A 17566-nucleotide genomic window follows, 5' to 3' on the forward strand; every position below is an offset into this window, starting at 1 on the left:
ATATATACTTATAATTTTAATACGCTGTATTTAAAAGAGTTTGATGGCACAATGTTATGCCTTTTTAAGCAGATGACACAGGTTACAAATAATCAAAAACTTCACTCACCCGTTTAGATCTAACATCGCTGGTCAAAGTGATAGATTCTTCAGAGGTATTTTTATTCCCTGCTTTGAGTAGATCAGGGGAAGGAACTATGAGTTTTAAATAGGTCTCCTTTTTGGCTTCATGTACCAAAGACAAAGGTTTCACATTAGGAACCAATCCCGTAGACTGTATTACACTTGTGTGTTTGTTCACAGATTCCTCCTTTGCCTGAGAGCTTTGAAAAATAAACGGAAGCTGCTGTGACAAAACCTGAGGCTGCTTCTGCTGGGACTGGAATGATGAGTGAGTCTGGGAATCAGACACAAGAGGTATCTGCTGGTGTGTTCTTTTTTCTTGAGACTTGTCCTGTGACTTCTGTCCATCGGTTTTCGCATCTGTTACACCACTATGCATTAGCACCTGCAAAATACTTATTTTTGAGTGTTCATTACATAAGTTAAAGATCCTTTTAAAAAGGCTAAACATATGATCAGTCTCCCTGAAACAATTACACTAGTCTTGGCCGAGGATGAATAATAACTTTTAAATCAGTAATATATTTATTGTTCATTTTCAGTTTTTTCCCCCAGACAGTTTCAGCATGTTACAACAATGTTTACTAGAGAAGGAGTATTAAACCATGGTTGTTCTTAAATGTATTTCTGACCGTAAACCCAATAGGATACCAAAGATTCCAATCTTGCTGTTCTACTACTAGGGAAAGGCAGGCATTCTACTAGGAAAAAAGTAACTGCCAAAGCAATATCCACAATGATATATTTTCAATTCACTACCTGTACAAAGTACTTAATTTCTTTGTATTTCCTACTTCATAACAAAAATAAGTCTACCAACTGTAAACTCCCTGTAAAGAACAGCAATACAAAGACATGCATGCACACAAAAGAAGCAAAAAACCCCACAAACAGCAAACGCTGAAGCAAACCTAAAATGAGTATTCTTAGCATTTATTAATGTGAAGGTAAATAATTGTTGACTATTTGTTCACAGACATGAGTAGGTCAACTTGTCACAAACGGCTTGTAGCAACAAGACTGTGGACAGGAGAGTGAGGTGTTATACCTTGCTCTTGCTTTTGTGATGTGCTTCATTTTCGGAATCAGATTCATCATCTTCACTCTCTTCAGCACTCTGGTCCTCCTCCTCCTCTTCATCCTCCTCCAGGTCCTCAGAGTCACTACTACTTACACCCTCACTTGAGGTGTCTGAAGAGGAGCCCGAATCACTGTCGCTGTTACTCGAGCTTTCCACTGCTTTTTTTCTGGGCTTCTACCGGGAAGATGAATTCTCTGTTAATGCTTCCATTTTAATCTGTTATGTAATCTTATTATGACACATAATCTTTGAAACAAAGAAGAGTGAGACTTTGGAGAAAAGCGATCTGCAATGCTTAAAGAAAAAGTGCTTCACAAGGTGATGAAAATTAAAAATTGGTCACAAAGTTCCACTGAAGTCTTTTTCTGACCACTGCTGACATCACTACATCACAAATTTATATTATTTGGCATAAAATTCCAAATTTAGGCCTAGAACATCGGCCTAGAATTTGGGTCTAGTAAACCTCTACAGAATGTGCCAATTCCAAAAAAATTCATACCCAAAACTTGTGGTACAGGTTAGCACAGAAAGAACAAACATTAGGTTTATCGAAAGTTTCAGTGATGCGTTCATTTAGCTACTTCCACAGTATGGGCTGTACAGCAATGTAGAGTTTTGAGGACTGAAAAGAATATGTTCATCAAATTGCTTCTGGGATTTGCTTCTGAAAAATGGACCAGAATCTGCTGAAATACTCTGACAACTACATTATATCGAAAGTAACTCTAGATTTTCATCAACTGTAAAAACACCTTGATATCAGCTTTGCTTTTTTCTTTTTTTCCTAAAACTAAATAAATAGTTTAGCAGGTTTTTTTAGATACCATCCCCAAAAAGAAATTACAACTAAGGAGATGACTGATGAAACCAGATGATGAATACTAAAAAACTAAAACCCTAAATAAAAGAACTTTTAGAAAAATATATTAAAAGGTTTTAAAGCAAGACATGCTTTTAAGAAGAGACAAGTTTTACACTTAGAAATTTAAAAGCATAACATCAATTGTACAAAGCTCAGCTTTAATAATTATAATGATCGTCATATTAAGAGTTCTCATTTGGAGTAATTTCTGTGTTTTGATACAAAAGGTTGTTCAAATCATTACACTGACTAATGCCATTTACCTCATAAAAAGTTTCAGAAGGAAAGAAGCTATGGACATCAGCATATCAAGTAAGATTAGGAACAAAAGCTCCATTTCAGTATTTCAAAATTTACTACAGGAACTTAAGAAAAAGACAACCTGATATTTATCTGCATGAGACAAAGGACTTAAAAGTCAAGATATGGAACACAACATTCTTAAGAAAGGTACTTGCACATCAAATCCATCCTTTTACAGCACCTCAGTATTTAGTCAATAAAACTGGAGTTTGAAATCAGTGATTGCATCAAGAAATCTATCAACAGCACCAAATTTATACTTAAAGATAAAAGGTAACACAAAGGAAAAGATAACAATGCTGACAGATATCCTGACAGAAAATGGGGGGAGAGGAGGAAGCAAAACAACAAACCAACCAACCAACCAAAAACACAAACATGCAAACAATGGCCAAAAATAAGTAAAATTTTCTGAATAAAGCAAAGAGCCAAAAAGTACCTTTTGGGAAGGTGTTTATAGTAGTAAAATAGAAATGTATTTGGTACCCTGCCCAACTGTAGTAATAGTCAGAAATACAGAAACACTATCTGAAAAAGCTTTACTTCTGCACCACAGAAAGAAAGATAAATTTTGCATGTAGATACCCAGGATAAAAGCAGAATTTTAGAAAGAGCCATTTTTAACATTTAAGCCTGAAAAAAGTCAAAGATTTCCCAAATACCTTTAACTAGCTTAATACTTTCAAAAGGTGTCAACTGTTGAACATGAAGAGTGTTTTGAGAGAAAATATTCTTAATAATTTTCCTATTGTCCATATACTAAACATTGTATATCACTACACAATTGTAAGCAGCCATTTGTGTGCTAACCCCTATTTTTACGAAGATACATCAAACACCAGCTGTCCTTTGAAAATGCCAACCTCTCACCTTCAAACATTTGGACTTGGTAGTTGAATGTAGTTCAGTAACAGAAAGAAAGCAAGAATGCCAATTCACTTACAAAACAAAAATAAATAAATATAAAGAAAGAAAAAGATTTTGACCTAGATGGCTATCAGTAGAGAATTACTCCCTTAGCTTTTATTCTGACAGTAATCACCTTCCCAGTACACCATTTTCTATGTTTTGCTTCAATAGTTTTGATTCCAAGAGGAGCAAAGTTCTTAGAGTGCTTAGATCAGTATATAAGGTTTACTAACTCACTGAGACTACTCCTGTCTTTCATATTAGATGGCTACGATTATTGCTGAAACACAGCAGTGAATAGTAGGTCTTTCTTCTGATAAATAGAAAATGGTTTACAGAAAAGCACTTCTAACATCTAAAAATTTTCTGGTTTTATAAGATACATGAAAACCTAATAAATTCATAGAAATAATCTATAATATTATAATTGTAATACCAATACATGTGTATATATATACTGTAATAAATAATATCAAATACTGGTGTTAAATACAATTTTTTAAAAATTAGATAAACTAAATGAAACGAGGTGTTGGACACCGCTATTCACTTATTAACTAGTGAAATTAACACTAATAGTAACTTTTTGTTCATAAGTATGTTAAAAAACCCCCAAACAATTTTAAAAAATCCCAAACACCAATACACAAAAAAATCCCTACAGAGACAAGGAGACAGATCTTGCTCTAATAGATCAGTAGAACCCAAAACATTCTGTACTCAGAAAGAACGCTTAAAAATGCTCCTGTGTGCAGAACACTTATCATGTCAAATTTTTTGTCTGACTCTTCAGTTTGTTTCAGTGTATCTACCTTGTCTTTGATTTTGTCAGCCCTGGTATCCAAAAGCTGAACTTTGCTTTGCTCCTGGTTGTATTTGCGTCCTCCAGCTCCTGAGGTCACATTTTTCACTGGTCCAGCCGATGCTGCAATGCTAGTGGAGAGCACGGACGTGCTGAGAGCTGAGACCGCACTGGTACTGTTGCCATTCAGTGATCCATTCATACCTAAAGATGGCAGATTTACAAAGAGACATTTAAAATGAATCTGAAGTAACAGGTAATTTCTTTGAAATGCTCCAGTCACCTAACATTCCACAGACATGTAACAAGATCCTAGATACAAGTTACTCGCCACATATACTAAAATTTGTCATCAAAGTGTCACTCTGATTTGGAGTTATTTTAGTTTAATCATACACAGCATCCATGATTTAAAGGCCAAACACATACTTGGTATGTATCATCCCTACCTAACAGAACCAATTTTTATTGAACTGTTTAGGAATGGGTAGAAAGAGGAAAGTAAAGGTCGAATACCACATCTTTCTGTATGCGCAGAAGTTCAATATGATTATTTCCAGCCATTACCTTTGTCAGTATTACTCCGACTACTTTTTCCTGTAGCTCTTGAGTGGAATGAAGCAGAATCATGATTCTGTGCAGGAGAAGCAAACAACGTGGGAATTCCCAAGAGTGGTGGGAAAAAAGCTGCCCCAGGACGAGAGTGCGTGTCTGCTGTTCGCCACCATTCTGAACCACAAAGGAAATAAAAACAAACTTCAGTTGTTCTAATACTATATTTAAGTATTTCAGTAAGCATATTGCTATGCATAATTCAGAGCAGATTTACTAAATCTAGAAGCAAAAACAAAACATTAAGGAATTTCTCAATGACAAACATTTCCTGAAGCAACTCTGGTCTTAAGTCATTAAAGCCATGCTGATAATATAGATTGCAATGCAGTTTTATTTAAATGCATTCTGAAAATTAATACTTTATAGAAAGCTATACGACACTGATCACCCCAAAGTGAAACTGCTAGTCTTACAAACTGAATCAGTATTCACATATCACACCCTTTAACACTTATTATTATCTAAGCACTCTTCCTACATTGGAACTACAAAGTAATACAACAGCTTTCAGTCAACTCTGCAATCTGAGTCTTGCAATACTCCGAGGCCTCCACCACAAAACCACATCCGAAGCTGTTCCCCATGAGAAGATCTATTAAACAGAGGAACTGCTAGCTACCCAATGGTAACTCTACAGCCACTGCAAGCGGTTTCTATGCTTGAGTTTGACACCGCATTGCAAAAAAAGCTGCCTCTATTTTTTTCCTGTAACAACCCTATTCAAATACCCTAGTATCAACTGGTGATCCTGCTTCTAACTTCACTATGCGTTATGCCATCTCTCAGACTGAGAGGTCAGAAGACAAGAGGAAGATCAGACGTGATGAAGAGGTGTCCTGGTTCCAGCCAGGACAGGGTCAGTTTTTGCAGTCGTTGGGACAGGGCATGGCCAGGACCCAAAGGTTATTCAAATAAATCTCACATCACTGGCAGGAGAAAGGGACTCTGTTCCAGGGAGAAGGGCTCTCTTCCCAGTTGGCGCACCAGTGGCAGAAGCCAGTAATTGTCTATTGTTGGGATGGGCGGAGTTCCATTTGAATAGTTTGTTTCTTATATCCTCTGTCAGTACTGCTGATGTTAATATTTGTTTTCTTATCTCATCTCTGTTTCCATAAATTGTACTTATCTTGACCTGTGACCTTGGCTTTTTGTGCCTCCAATTTTCCTCTCCAGCCCTCTTGAAGGGCAACGGTGGTGGTGAGAGGCAGGGGAGAAGTGAGTGGCAATGTGGTCTTAGTGGGAGCACTAAAGCTAGATGAACCAGACTAAAAATTACATGCAAAATGTAAGCATAGTTAGACCTGTGCTTACCTTAAACAGTAAGGATATTGAAGCTAATACAGAAAGGAAAATATGTGAAAAGGAAAATGAACAGAGGAAGTGACCAGAAAAAAGTAAACAGAGGAGTTATTTGAGCTGCTACACACTGGAAGGTTGGGGAAGGGCAACACAGAAGAGAGCAGGCAAGTCAGCATGTATTCATAGGGCAGGACAAAGTAAGAATATATAATAGCTAAGATGACAGACAAAAATCAAAGGCCTAGAAATCCTGTAATCCTGGTAGAGTAAATCTCATAGGAGTTTCAGAACTAAACTTCAGCTTTAGAGATAGCCTGAACACAAGTACAGAAAACAAATAATGGAATTCTCAGACTGTAAAAGCATACATAACCAGAAGAACAATGTAGTCCCAAATGGAGATAAAAAGCAGGAAAAGACTGACATCAAAGAACATTAAATTCATGCATGCCATCCTTTAATATAAAGAGCATTCACATCAAAAAGGACAGCATAAGAAAGACCAGCATTCCCTGTTTTCCATAAGACTCCCATTAGCAACAAAGGCCTCTGCACACTGACCATGCTTCTGGTGGAGTTCTACACACAAACCATTAACTTACTAATCTTACTTCTCCCTCTACATGTTTTAAACATTATTACTGTGTTTGTGTATATAAGGAATAATTCTGGAATTAGTTCCTGACTGCAGTAACTCATTCTATTAGGTGTTAGGAACACAAGGGCATTCACTAGGATTTTTCATTTATCAGCAACTACAAGGTAGCAACTACAAGGCAACATAACGGGAATACTACATAGACAGTGCAGGGAAATTCCTCTTACTGATTTCACATTTCTGGTTCAGGTGCCGTTTTTTCCTTCCTCCAAGACAAGAAGGGATTTTCACTTCATTGATGCTAACTATTGCAGATGATGTGTAGAGTATTTCTCTAAGCTTCTGACATGAGTTTAAAAGCATCATGTTTCAGGTCTACATTTGCTGAATTTAGCTCAAATGACTTTTACATCACTTTGTAAATTATCACAAAAAAGACCCAAAAAACATCCATAACCAACCCGAACCTCAGTTGTCTATCTTCTTCCACAACGCTTCTCTCTCACAGACCATAGTGGTGATTCTCAATCATGTTGATGAGCAACACTGCATTGCAAAGTTTCATAATACTTTGAAGACTTTCCGAGTCAAAAGAATCTTTGAGATTGTTCATAAACTTTCTTCATCATAGAGAAAGTGCAGCCAAATGTACACTATACTACACACTATAACGACCTTGAAAGAAGACATACTAAATGTGCCATCTAAGCCATTACCTAATGTATCTAGGAAAGAGAAGCCATCCATTTTAAAATATACATTTAAACACGTGGAAGAAATAAAACACCAATAAAAAATGGTAGAAGTCTTGTAACACTACACTGAACTGTAATGACATTTCCCCTCTTTCTTATCTCATGAAAATACTAACAGTCTGCTTACCCATTAATTATGGTATTTCCTTAATTTTCCTATTTTAATGTTCACTCTTCAAGTTACTAACTTACTTTAAACATGCTCCACATAGGTAAATTCCATATTAAATCTCACTTCTTAACATTCTTGGCTTACTTTTAAATAGGTTAAATATTTTTGAGCACAGTTTTTGAAATTCTACTAACCACTGCACAGATAAATGATTGAAAGCATTATTCCAAAGAGCAAAATACACTTCAACAATGCTGGTCTCTTACTAACAAAGAATGACTTTGCGCATTTATGTACACAATTTTAAAATTGTTATGGATCTCATTAAAGAGAAATAGGGAACTCCAAATAGGACTGAACAATTCTGCTCTAACAAAAACAGCTTCTGGTCTGAGAAAAAAAAAATTGTTTTGTTATTTAATAAAAAGTTAATGAACTTCTCTTTTTTGAAAAATAAAAATTAAAGACTTTCCAGCTCTGATAACATCAAAACAATACAGCTTAAATGTTCACCTTAGAATGGTTTCACACACTAGTATTATTGCTTTTCATAAAGACGAAACACTGAATTATGGGTTTATTTAGAGAAAAAGCTATTGATTTATACTCTTCCAAAGTTGATAACATTCTCATGAGGGTGAATGTAAACCTCTTTCCAGAGGCAATTTACTTTTCCAATGCACCTTATTTTCAGCAACGGGTGAATAAGAAGAAATCAAATAAAATATCTGTTTACTTGATTAGAATGCTTTAATTATTCAGGAAGTAGTGCAAATTAACCAATTAAACTAACAGTATGTGATATATTCCACAATGGTTTCACAGAGGTGCTTTGTCTTTCTGACCTGGGAATATGCCAAAATAAATTACTTGTATTTTAATCTCCCTGGCAAAGCATAAAGACTTCCAGTTCTAACTCATCATGTATCATGGGCACCTGACATGGTATGCAATCAAGTTTATTGCAGAGACTACTTAATAGAGTACTGATTGCTGCAAAGAAAATAAAGAGATTTTTTTGGGCTAAAAAGAACCTCTCTAATCTCATGCATTAAGATGCATTACCGTCTCTTAGTAAGAATAATTGCTCATTCCTAAAAAAATATTTTATTAGATACTAGAAAAGTGCATTTTTAAATTTGAAGATTATTCAATTATCTGTTTGACAAACATGGTTGGGTTTTTTAAAATGTTACAGGAGTGAAGAACACTGCAGTTTAGAACTGGCTAGTATGTAGTCTATCTTGGCTACAGAGTACCTTGTAAATTCGAGACAGGCAGCTGGCTGGCAGCATAAACACTCGGCGGGACAGTGGATACAACAGTAACCACAGTGCACTGTGTCAGCAGAGAAACAGACGTACTCATAAATAAAACTGATGGTATTGATTGTAAACTACATTCCAGCTTGGTTTCAGGAAGACAAAGTGTCCTTGAAAAATTATGTATGTTCTTAAACATCAGATGCAGCCAGGTAAACAATCTGACCATCAAAAAAAAAAAAAGAATGCTGGTAATTACTATCAGTCTTTTAAACTATTAGCTACCAGACAGAAATTACACTTTTTAAAAAATAAAAGATGAGAATAGAATTTTTAAAAGGCCTTTAGTAAAGAACCAGCTGTGTTTCCTAATGAAGAACAAAACCGACAGTTTAGTACCTTTATTATATTATTCATCTGCTTCAGTCTTACTGTATTTTGGCAGACCAAACACATATCCCTATAAATGCACAGAACCTTACCAGTAGATACAGAATTACATGATGTAATATGCACACAGCAAAAGCAGCAAGGAGAGGTAAATGAGTCACAGAAGTCCTAAGGTTAGGACTATACACTCATAGCCATATGGAAATTTACTCCTGCTACATTCTAGGAACCACCAAAGAAACCCATTTCAAGTGGCATGGGCTAATGAATATAGACCAAAAATTCTTTTGAAGACAAATCTTTAGTGGGGTACTGAAAAATGAAACACTTTGTTATTTATTCCAGAAGAGTTTTAGTTAAGAATTTTCTGGCTGATTTTAGAGAAATTAAAATAAATAGTTGACACATAACTCTAGGTCTGGAGACATTCTGGTTTCAGTTTCTTGGGGCAGCTAGAAACAAACAAATGCAGGACGAAACTGGGGACTTGAAGTCTACTCATTACTTCTTACCAAGTTGTATCAGTTTGGAGAATATACTTTTGCTCATTCTGCTGCAAGAACAGTTTTTTCAGAAAACGGGATTACCATTAATTTAAATGAAAAAAACTGAAAAAACTTCCTATTTACCATATATCATTCAAGAATGAGGGTAACAGAAACAATGTTCTCCAAAACAAGATCTCTGTAAGAACAGTTAAGTGAGAAACAGCAGGGAAGAGTTTACCGTTTCTTGTTCTGTGGATGACGTTTGCATCGTTCAGCTGAAATGGGAGTTTCAATCACAAAAATTAGATTCTTGCATGGAGAAACCTTCCATATATATTTCTGATTCAAGGTAAGATATTTCACTCTAGTCAAGACTACCCGATGGCTGTGACATTGTGAAATTTATCTTTTCCATTTCAAGCTCCATTAGAAGAAACTACTCATCCAAATGTAGAACTACAGTATGGGCTGGGTTTAAAAGGTGAGAACAAGATGTACGTTCAAGAAGCTGATTATTACAACTTAATCTGAAAGTGGCGTAGAGTTTGCTAGATGAACCCTTTATCTCATCCTTGCTCTCAAGGCAGCCTTGCAAACTGATTTTTTTTTCCACATATTAAATAGTAATTTTTAATTAATTTCATTCCTTCAATAAGTACTATGTAAAATGTATTCACAGCAAATGAATGCCACTTGGCAAAACCAAAAACCTCAGACATTTTTCTTGGATGCATCTGTGCAACCTTATTACGTTTGACTTGTAATAATAATTTCAAGTGCTGACAAACACTACAATTACATTGCAATATAGACTTGAGTCATTTTTACCACACGTGTTGATTGTGGAGCTCAGCGTCGCGGCTCCAGAGGGAAGGCCACCTTTCGATACTTCTGACGTTACCGACGGTGTAGAAGATGCTGGAGTGGAAGCAGCTGTAGTAGAGGAGACTGATGATGACGTTAACCGCTCTCCAGACTCCATATCTGGAAGAGAGAAGATAAATATCTGTCTTCTGTGGCAGCAAGGGAAACCACAAGGGACTACGGCACTGTCTGTGCTGACTGTGTCTCAGGATCTGCACTAAATTCTCAAGAGGTTCCCATGAGACCTTCACATGAGAGGTACATCCCATTAACAGCACCCATCTGTCAGGGAACTCAGCAGAGCTGCAGAACTGTGGGAATTTGGTACTGCTGTTCAGAGTTACATCACATTTCACCTTGAATGCCTCTACCACACCCTGTGCTCAGGAGCTCCACTTCAGCTCAGGCTGGACAGAGCCAGCCCATCACTCTTGCAGCCTGCCTGTGCCCCTGCGTCTTGGCTACATCATATGTTCTAGCTGCCCTCTAGGATGGCATCAGCTCCCATTTTCTGCTACTTCTCATCAGGCAACCAGATGGATGCTGGGCATGACAGATTCCACTATTCTGTCTAACCGTGTGACCAGCATTGTGCTGGAGTAGGCAAAAGCCCTGCCTGTGTCATCCTCAACTGCCGGCTTACCCCTCCTTGCAGAACAGGCCTGCTCTTTGCTGCTCTCTGGCAGCCAACTTTAAAGAACCAGTATTGCATGCCAAAATGTCCATATCTAGACTCATAATTTAAGAAAAGATCCAGCAATTACGGTGAGATAATATAAGTACAAGAACTCCTGTAAGTTGCTAGGAGTTTTTGGTGGTGGTGGTGGTGTTGTTTCCTGGTGAGCTTTTCATACGAAATAAGACATTTATCTGTGCCATGAATTGTCTAAATCCAAAGCCACCAGACTTCATGGAACAAGCATGTGTATTTTAAGAGAAACAGACAGTAACATTATTACTAAAAACACTAGAAAAAGTGTTTGGACAATACTCTCAGGGACATCGTGTGGCTCTTGGGGACAGACTTGTGCAGGGCCAGGACTTAGACTCAATGATCTTTGTGGGTCCCTTCCAACTCAGCATATTCTGTAAAGTAGTTTCTCAAATACTTAAGAAGTGCAGCCAAGCCAATGATGTCTTTTCACAGTGGTAGCAGCATCAACAGACTGTCTGACTCAATCTGCCAGAGAAGCAGATGATGGTGAGTCAAGATCACAGTATAAATAAGGTGGAGAAAAAATTCCAAAGTCCCTGTCCTATTAAAAATGCCATGAGACTAAGCACATTGAACTCTTAACTGGGAAACTTCCGAGAAACCTGTTCCTGTCATGGAGTCTCCCTCATGGACACAGGCAACACCCTTTCTCAGATTTACACCTGAAACCTGAGGGGTAAGCACTGAACCTAAATCAAACAACTTATAAAATCTCATTCCCAGTGAGAATGAGATTTTGTAAAGCAGAATACCAAGTACACAAGAAAGACACACTCTTCTAAATTCTATTTTAAACAACTTAGAAAACGGGTATGTTAAGCAGCACTTCTGATCCACAGCTGTATTAAACAGTGACTTCACAAATGCACACTTGAAAGATAGCATAAAACCTGTTACCTGCCTCTCCAGAAAGTAGATCCTTGGTTGTCTCAGACAGTAAAAATGAAATTTAAAAAGCCACAGCAAATACAAAAGCAAAATCAATGGAGAAACACAAAATACTGTGAAGATACGCTGTGCTCATTTCAACTAAATTGTTCATTCCTTGTCACTAATAGTTTTTATACACTGCAATTTCTATGCATGAGGAAAGTCTCCAGGCTTTGCAGGCTAGCAGAACAAAGCATACTACTTTGGGAAAGTGAAAACTGCTAACATGGGAGGTACAGTCTGTCGTACAGAATTGCCCACCCTCTGTACCAACTGCAAACAGCCACTCCACCCTCAACAGCACCTAAAGACTTCACTGCTTTTACTCTTTACAGCCCAATTTATCATGAATCAATGTCCTAGGGTAATGTTATGATGCTTGTATCCCCAGCCCTGTGTTCTGCTTATGCTGGATATTACATTCTGTGTCCCCAAGACTGGCTGAGAGCGAAGGCGGGGAGAAGAAGTGCAGATTTTTGTTATCAGACTGGACTCCTCTTCCACAGTCTGCGGGAACACTGTTGATGTCTGGGCACGGATGGGGCAGGACACCACGCTCCTTTTGCTTTTTAGTTGGTTAGTTCGTTTAGCTAGCTGAGACAGTCGGAGCTTTCCCTGGACTGTTTTTCTTTCCCTTTTCTTGGAACCATTTGGACCTGCTCCAGACTGGAACCCAAGGAAACACCAAGAGCTCACACTCTGCAGCCTGCTGGGGCCTTCTCTGCAGCCCTTCCCAGCACCAGAGGGACTGATAACAGAGCAACCACCCACCAGAGAGACTTTCTGGATTTATCGTCTCTTCAGAGCAGCAAATGAGTTTTGTCACCCGGTATTGTTCATTTTTTGTGCTGGGGAGTGCTTTTCCTGCTAAATAAACAGGTTTTTTCCACTTGTCTCTGAGGAAATTCTCTCCCAAACCAGTTGGGGGGAGGCCAAAGAGTACAGCTGGAACCCAGCAAAGGGTACACCTGTCCAAGCCATGAGCTGCCTGTTTCTCCAGGAGAATGTTGTTGGAGACACTATCAAAGGCTTTGCTGAAGTCCAGGCAGACACATCCACAGCCTTCCCTTAGTTCACTAGTCAGGTCACCTGGTTATAAAAGGAGATGAGGTTGGTCAGACAGAACCTGTCTTTCCTAAAGCCCTGCTGGCTGGGCCTGCTCCCCTGGTTTCCTGCATGTGCCGTCGTGTGACCACACCCAAGATGATCTGTTCCATAACCTTCCTGGGCACTGAGGTCAGGCTGACAGGCCTGGAGTTTCTCAGATGTGAGCATCTAAAGTATTTTATAAATAAGCATAGTTAAGAACCACCTACAAGCAATCCATGCTTGAGTCATAAATAAGAAGACATCCTTGGCAAATCAATACTTTTTAAATACAGAAAAGTAAATATAGCTATACTTGCAAGCTTTTAACTAACACAGGCCATCTGTTTGATCAAATAAGAACTGGGAGAACAGTAATAAGCTGCCCTTTTAAGGCTCCCCTCTCTCTCTCAACCCCGCCCTGCTCCTTTTATTTCAGTTTGCAGGGGTCCGAGAAGTCTTTTTGACAGAGTGCTTTTTCAAACTTTATTTTAGCTGCTTGTTTAATGTCTTTAATAGAGAACTGGAATATTGGTATTTCAGAATTATTTTGAATGGAAGAAATTTACATTCTTCTCCTAGAGACATACATAGTTTTGACTTCAAACTAAGTTAACCCTTAATTATGTTTAATTACTCTAACCACAGCAGATGGCTAACTCCAAAAGAGATAATCCCCAAAACAGTCATTAGACAGGATCGGCAATAATTACACTATAGACCTCATGCATTCTGTGACTAAAAAGTCCATACCAGTTACAGCAGATCCATACTCACTCAAATGTAAGTGAGACATTTGTTTCATTTGAGTTAGTTTGTCAGTCAATAGTTATGAACTGCCATGACTGTTTATTAATCTCTCATATTTGTAAAAGACAAAAATCATTAAGTAAAACTAAGAGGAAAATTACTTTTTAAAATTTTCCTGGGTAAGTGATTTATGTCAGTTCCTCTCAATGCTTTGCCTGAAACTCCAGCTATTTTCCCAGAATTTCCCATGGTGAATAATCATCATTAATGCAACTTAACCCAATGAAAACAGAAAGTAATCTCTTAGTAAAAGGGAACAAAGAAGGGAAGTATGTGAAGCTTTACACAGGAAAAATGTTGTATTTTGGGGGGAAAAAAATTACTAATGTTTAGTAAAAATAGAAACACTAAAAAAAAAAAGATTTACTGAAGGAAACAACAGTCAAATAATTTTCAAATATATCAGGTTGAAATTTCTTTACAGTCAATCACCTACCTATTCTATGCTCAAAACCTTCATGGAAATGTACCCTAATGCAGAAGATAAACTCTTTTCCTACTCTTATCCTATCAATGTTAGCAGGGATGTGTGAATATTATGAAGTATGTTTTGAAGACATCTAAACACTAAACTCATCTCCAAATTCCAGTTTAACTTCTACATTCCCATGTACTGCTTCCTTGTTTCAATTATTACCTCTAACACAGTGAAAAAAAAGTTGGGTAAAAATATGCTTCAGTTTTTCTCAACGACCAAGTGAAATTTGTAACAACTTTATGACCCCAAACTATAGAAGAGTCCCACAAGACTGTGTTCTCTTGCCTTACAGCAAGGTATTTCATTGCATCATAATAACATTGTCAGTCTGCCACTAGTTCTTGTGTCCATGAGTGCTCCACTGCCAGAAATATTGCAGGTGATGAAGTGAAGCACATCAGAGTCCCAGAACACACAGTCCAGCACATCACAAATGTAAAATGCAGTGTCCAAAACGGTCATGCTCAGAAGGTAAACGCAGAGCATGGGCGCTAGCTCAGAGGTGACTCAGCACGTCAAGCAGTACCTGTGCAATGCACACCTTCCACAAGGGCCACAGAACCAGGGAGGAGTGGGTTCAAAGCAAGTGGTGTGACAAAAAAACCCACAAAACAAGCAAGCACACTGACCAAACCTCAGGTGAGAAGGAAGTGAGGTACCCACAGGAATGGGTGCAGCTCCTTACAGACAGACTATGGACACCAGAGGCTCGCACTGATGCTCCGTCCTCTGCCGACAAGGCCTCATCACAAACCTTCCAACACACAATCTACTACTGCTATGGTGTTTTACACATCGAGATTTTTAAACTCAAATAAAAGTGCCTATATACTTAGTGAGTTCCACTGTCTCAAATATTGTACAAACCAGAAAAGCCAAGTTAACTGCTACATATTGCAAATTTTGCAGAATGTCACTGCAATTATGTCACTTTCAATAATTTGCACTAAGTACTTTATGTAAAATTCTCTGGGAAAAAAAGCCACCAATAACAAATTTTCTTTTATTGAATCAACAACCACAATAAAACCTTTTTTTGTCAATCAAAAGCATGACTGGCTTGTGTTTCAAAGGTATCATACAAAGACACTTTTATGCACCAATACACTTAATACCTTATTGCCGGTTATACTGTGTGAGGCAGACTGTACGTTCCTGTGTTATGTTCTAAATGGGCTTTACAGCCTTCTCCTGACTCACATCACCCATATTCAAACGGCGATATGACAACTCATTGTTTATCATATTAGAATCCACAACAGTGAAAACATTCCTATAATCACACAGAGATTACAATTCCATATACATTTGTTCTAACTGTCTTTACCCATATCAGGTGACTTACTAAAAGCCACTTCAAAGCAGACCCAACTCTTAAGCTCAATAAACAATTAACTGTGTTGCTTTCCATTAGAAATAAACATAACTTTGAGTATTTCTGCACTCACACATTTTGTAATTTTCATGATCATGGTAAAGAAAGAATAGTTACAAATGACAGAGGGCATTATAATTCACTTACTTTACATTCCATGGAGGGAGGAGGGGCACACAGGTCAGGTTGAACTACAATCCTTCATAAGCCTCACTTCGGGACAAACCTCAGAATATATTTCTGAAAACTGCATAATGCTGGGCACAAAATCTAACCTATCCAATCTGTACCACAAAAAGTGTACGGCCATACTAAGTATCCATGGGGCAACACAGCACCACAGAGAGCTACTTAATGTTGAAGTGACCCAAGCCTCCTTAAATGTTTCAAACCCAGAGTAACAAACTAAGAGTCTGGTTTAAACAAATATATAAACAGAATCATAGAATGGTTTGGGTTGGAAGGGACTTTAAAAGCTCACTTTATTACACATACACACACCACCACAGGCAGGGACACCTTCCACTGGATGAGGCTGCCCACAGATCCATCCAACCTGGCTATTAACAGTGCCAGGAATGGGGAGATCACAATCGCTCTGGTCAATCTGTGCCAGTGCCTTACCACCCTCAGTTTCTTCCTAACATCTAATCTAAGCCTACCCTCCTAAAATAAAATCTATCTGCATTATCTGTTACTCTGTATGAGGTTATCAACTTTATACATCCATGTTTAGCAGTTACCACTTTTATTAAGAACACACATCCCTTCACTTATTTTCACTTCTATGCTGGGTTTGGAAAGGAGAAGCTGACACCATCACCCTCAAAACACAGAAGTAGATGGGTGGGATTAGCTTCTTACACAGATGAACACACTTTCAGTCAGGAATGCTCACCCTACAAAAGCAGCTGCCCAAGCCACTTCTTACAGTACAGCAAATTTCAGATGACAAGAAAGGAACCATCCTGTAAGTTACTTTTACCAACAGAAAAGCTGTGCAATTCATCCAGCTCAAGAAGAGGAGCAGTCAGGATGCAGATGTCAGGGTGGCAATTGTACAGCGCAACTCTGTGCAGACATTAAGGCTTATGGACATTCCGCTCATGAAGTGGAGATGATGGCACTACACATCTGTATTCCAACGCTTCTAAGCAGATTCCAAACAGCAAATAAATAGTGATACCACATAAAATTGATGCAAAGTGGTAGACTCTTGTCATAACTGCAGAGGCTAAAATAATAGCATCTGAAGAACATTCAACGGCAAAGATTCTCTGGCATCAGTTTGGTAAATGCTGTAAAGAGGGAAACTCACCAGATTTTGTCATTAAACCAAAACAAAGGATTTATCATTTCAGAAATGAGGTTTTACAAATCCTTCTGTTCCTAAAAAAAAACCCAAATCAACAAACAAATGGATCACTGCAATATTTTATACTGTCTTGGGATGAATACCAGTTTTTATTTTCATGCCTAACCGTTCAACTTAAATACATGCTTCCAGTTTCAATGTAAAAGCCCACTCTTCCATTCCCCACATATCTTTTTTTTTAATATTCTGGTTATGAGACTTCAATAACTTGGGGTTCATTTGCACCAGATTCTAGTACTACTACATCTTCTAAAGAAGCAAGACTTAGCATTTTACACTATTACTTCAGTTTGTGAGGGCACTGAGCAAACTATCTACAACTACCTCTATA

General features: G+C 37.9%; 1 protein-coding gene across 13 annotated transcripts in view; it reads right to left on the reverse strand.

The window, feature by feature from the left end:
- BAZ2B (bromodomain adjacent to zinc finger domain 2B) overlaps positions 1 to 10658 on the reverse strand; it is a 58007-nt gene extending 47349 nt beyond the window's left edge. For 6 of the 13 annotated variants that reach the window (XM_031063720.1, XM_031063719.1, XM_031063713.1 and 3 more), the window contains exons 1-5: positions 10431 to 10653; positions 4651 to 4812; positions 4094 to 4287; positions 1172 to 1378; positions 110 to 508 (exon numbers count right to left, since the gene is read on the reverse strand). In XM_031063720.1, the coding sequence (XP_030919580.1) occupies positions 110 to 508; positions 1172 to 1378; positions 4094 to 4287; positions 4651 to 4812; positions 10431 to 10584 (1116 nt within the window). In that variant the 5' untranslated portion in view covers positions 10585 to 10653. Of the gene's footprint in view, positions 1 to 109; positions 509 to 1171; positions 1379 to 4093; positions 4288 to 4650; positions 4813 to 10430 lie in introns of all 13 variants that reach the window. The other 7 variants (XM_031063718.1, XM_031063711.1, XM_031063709.1 and 4 more) reach the window with 4 other exon arrangements.
- Between the last annotated feature and the right edge of the window lie 6908 nt (positions 10659 to 17566).

This window comes from Geospiza fortis, unplaced genomic scaffold, assembly GCF_000277835.1.
Source record: "Geospiza fortis unplaced genomic scaffold, GeoFor_1.0 scaffold193, whole genome shotgun sequence".
In the NCBI taxonomy this organism is placed as follows: Eukaryota; Metazoa; Chordata; class Aves; order Passeriformes; family Thraupidae; genus Geospiza; species Geospiza fortis.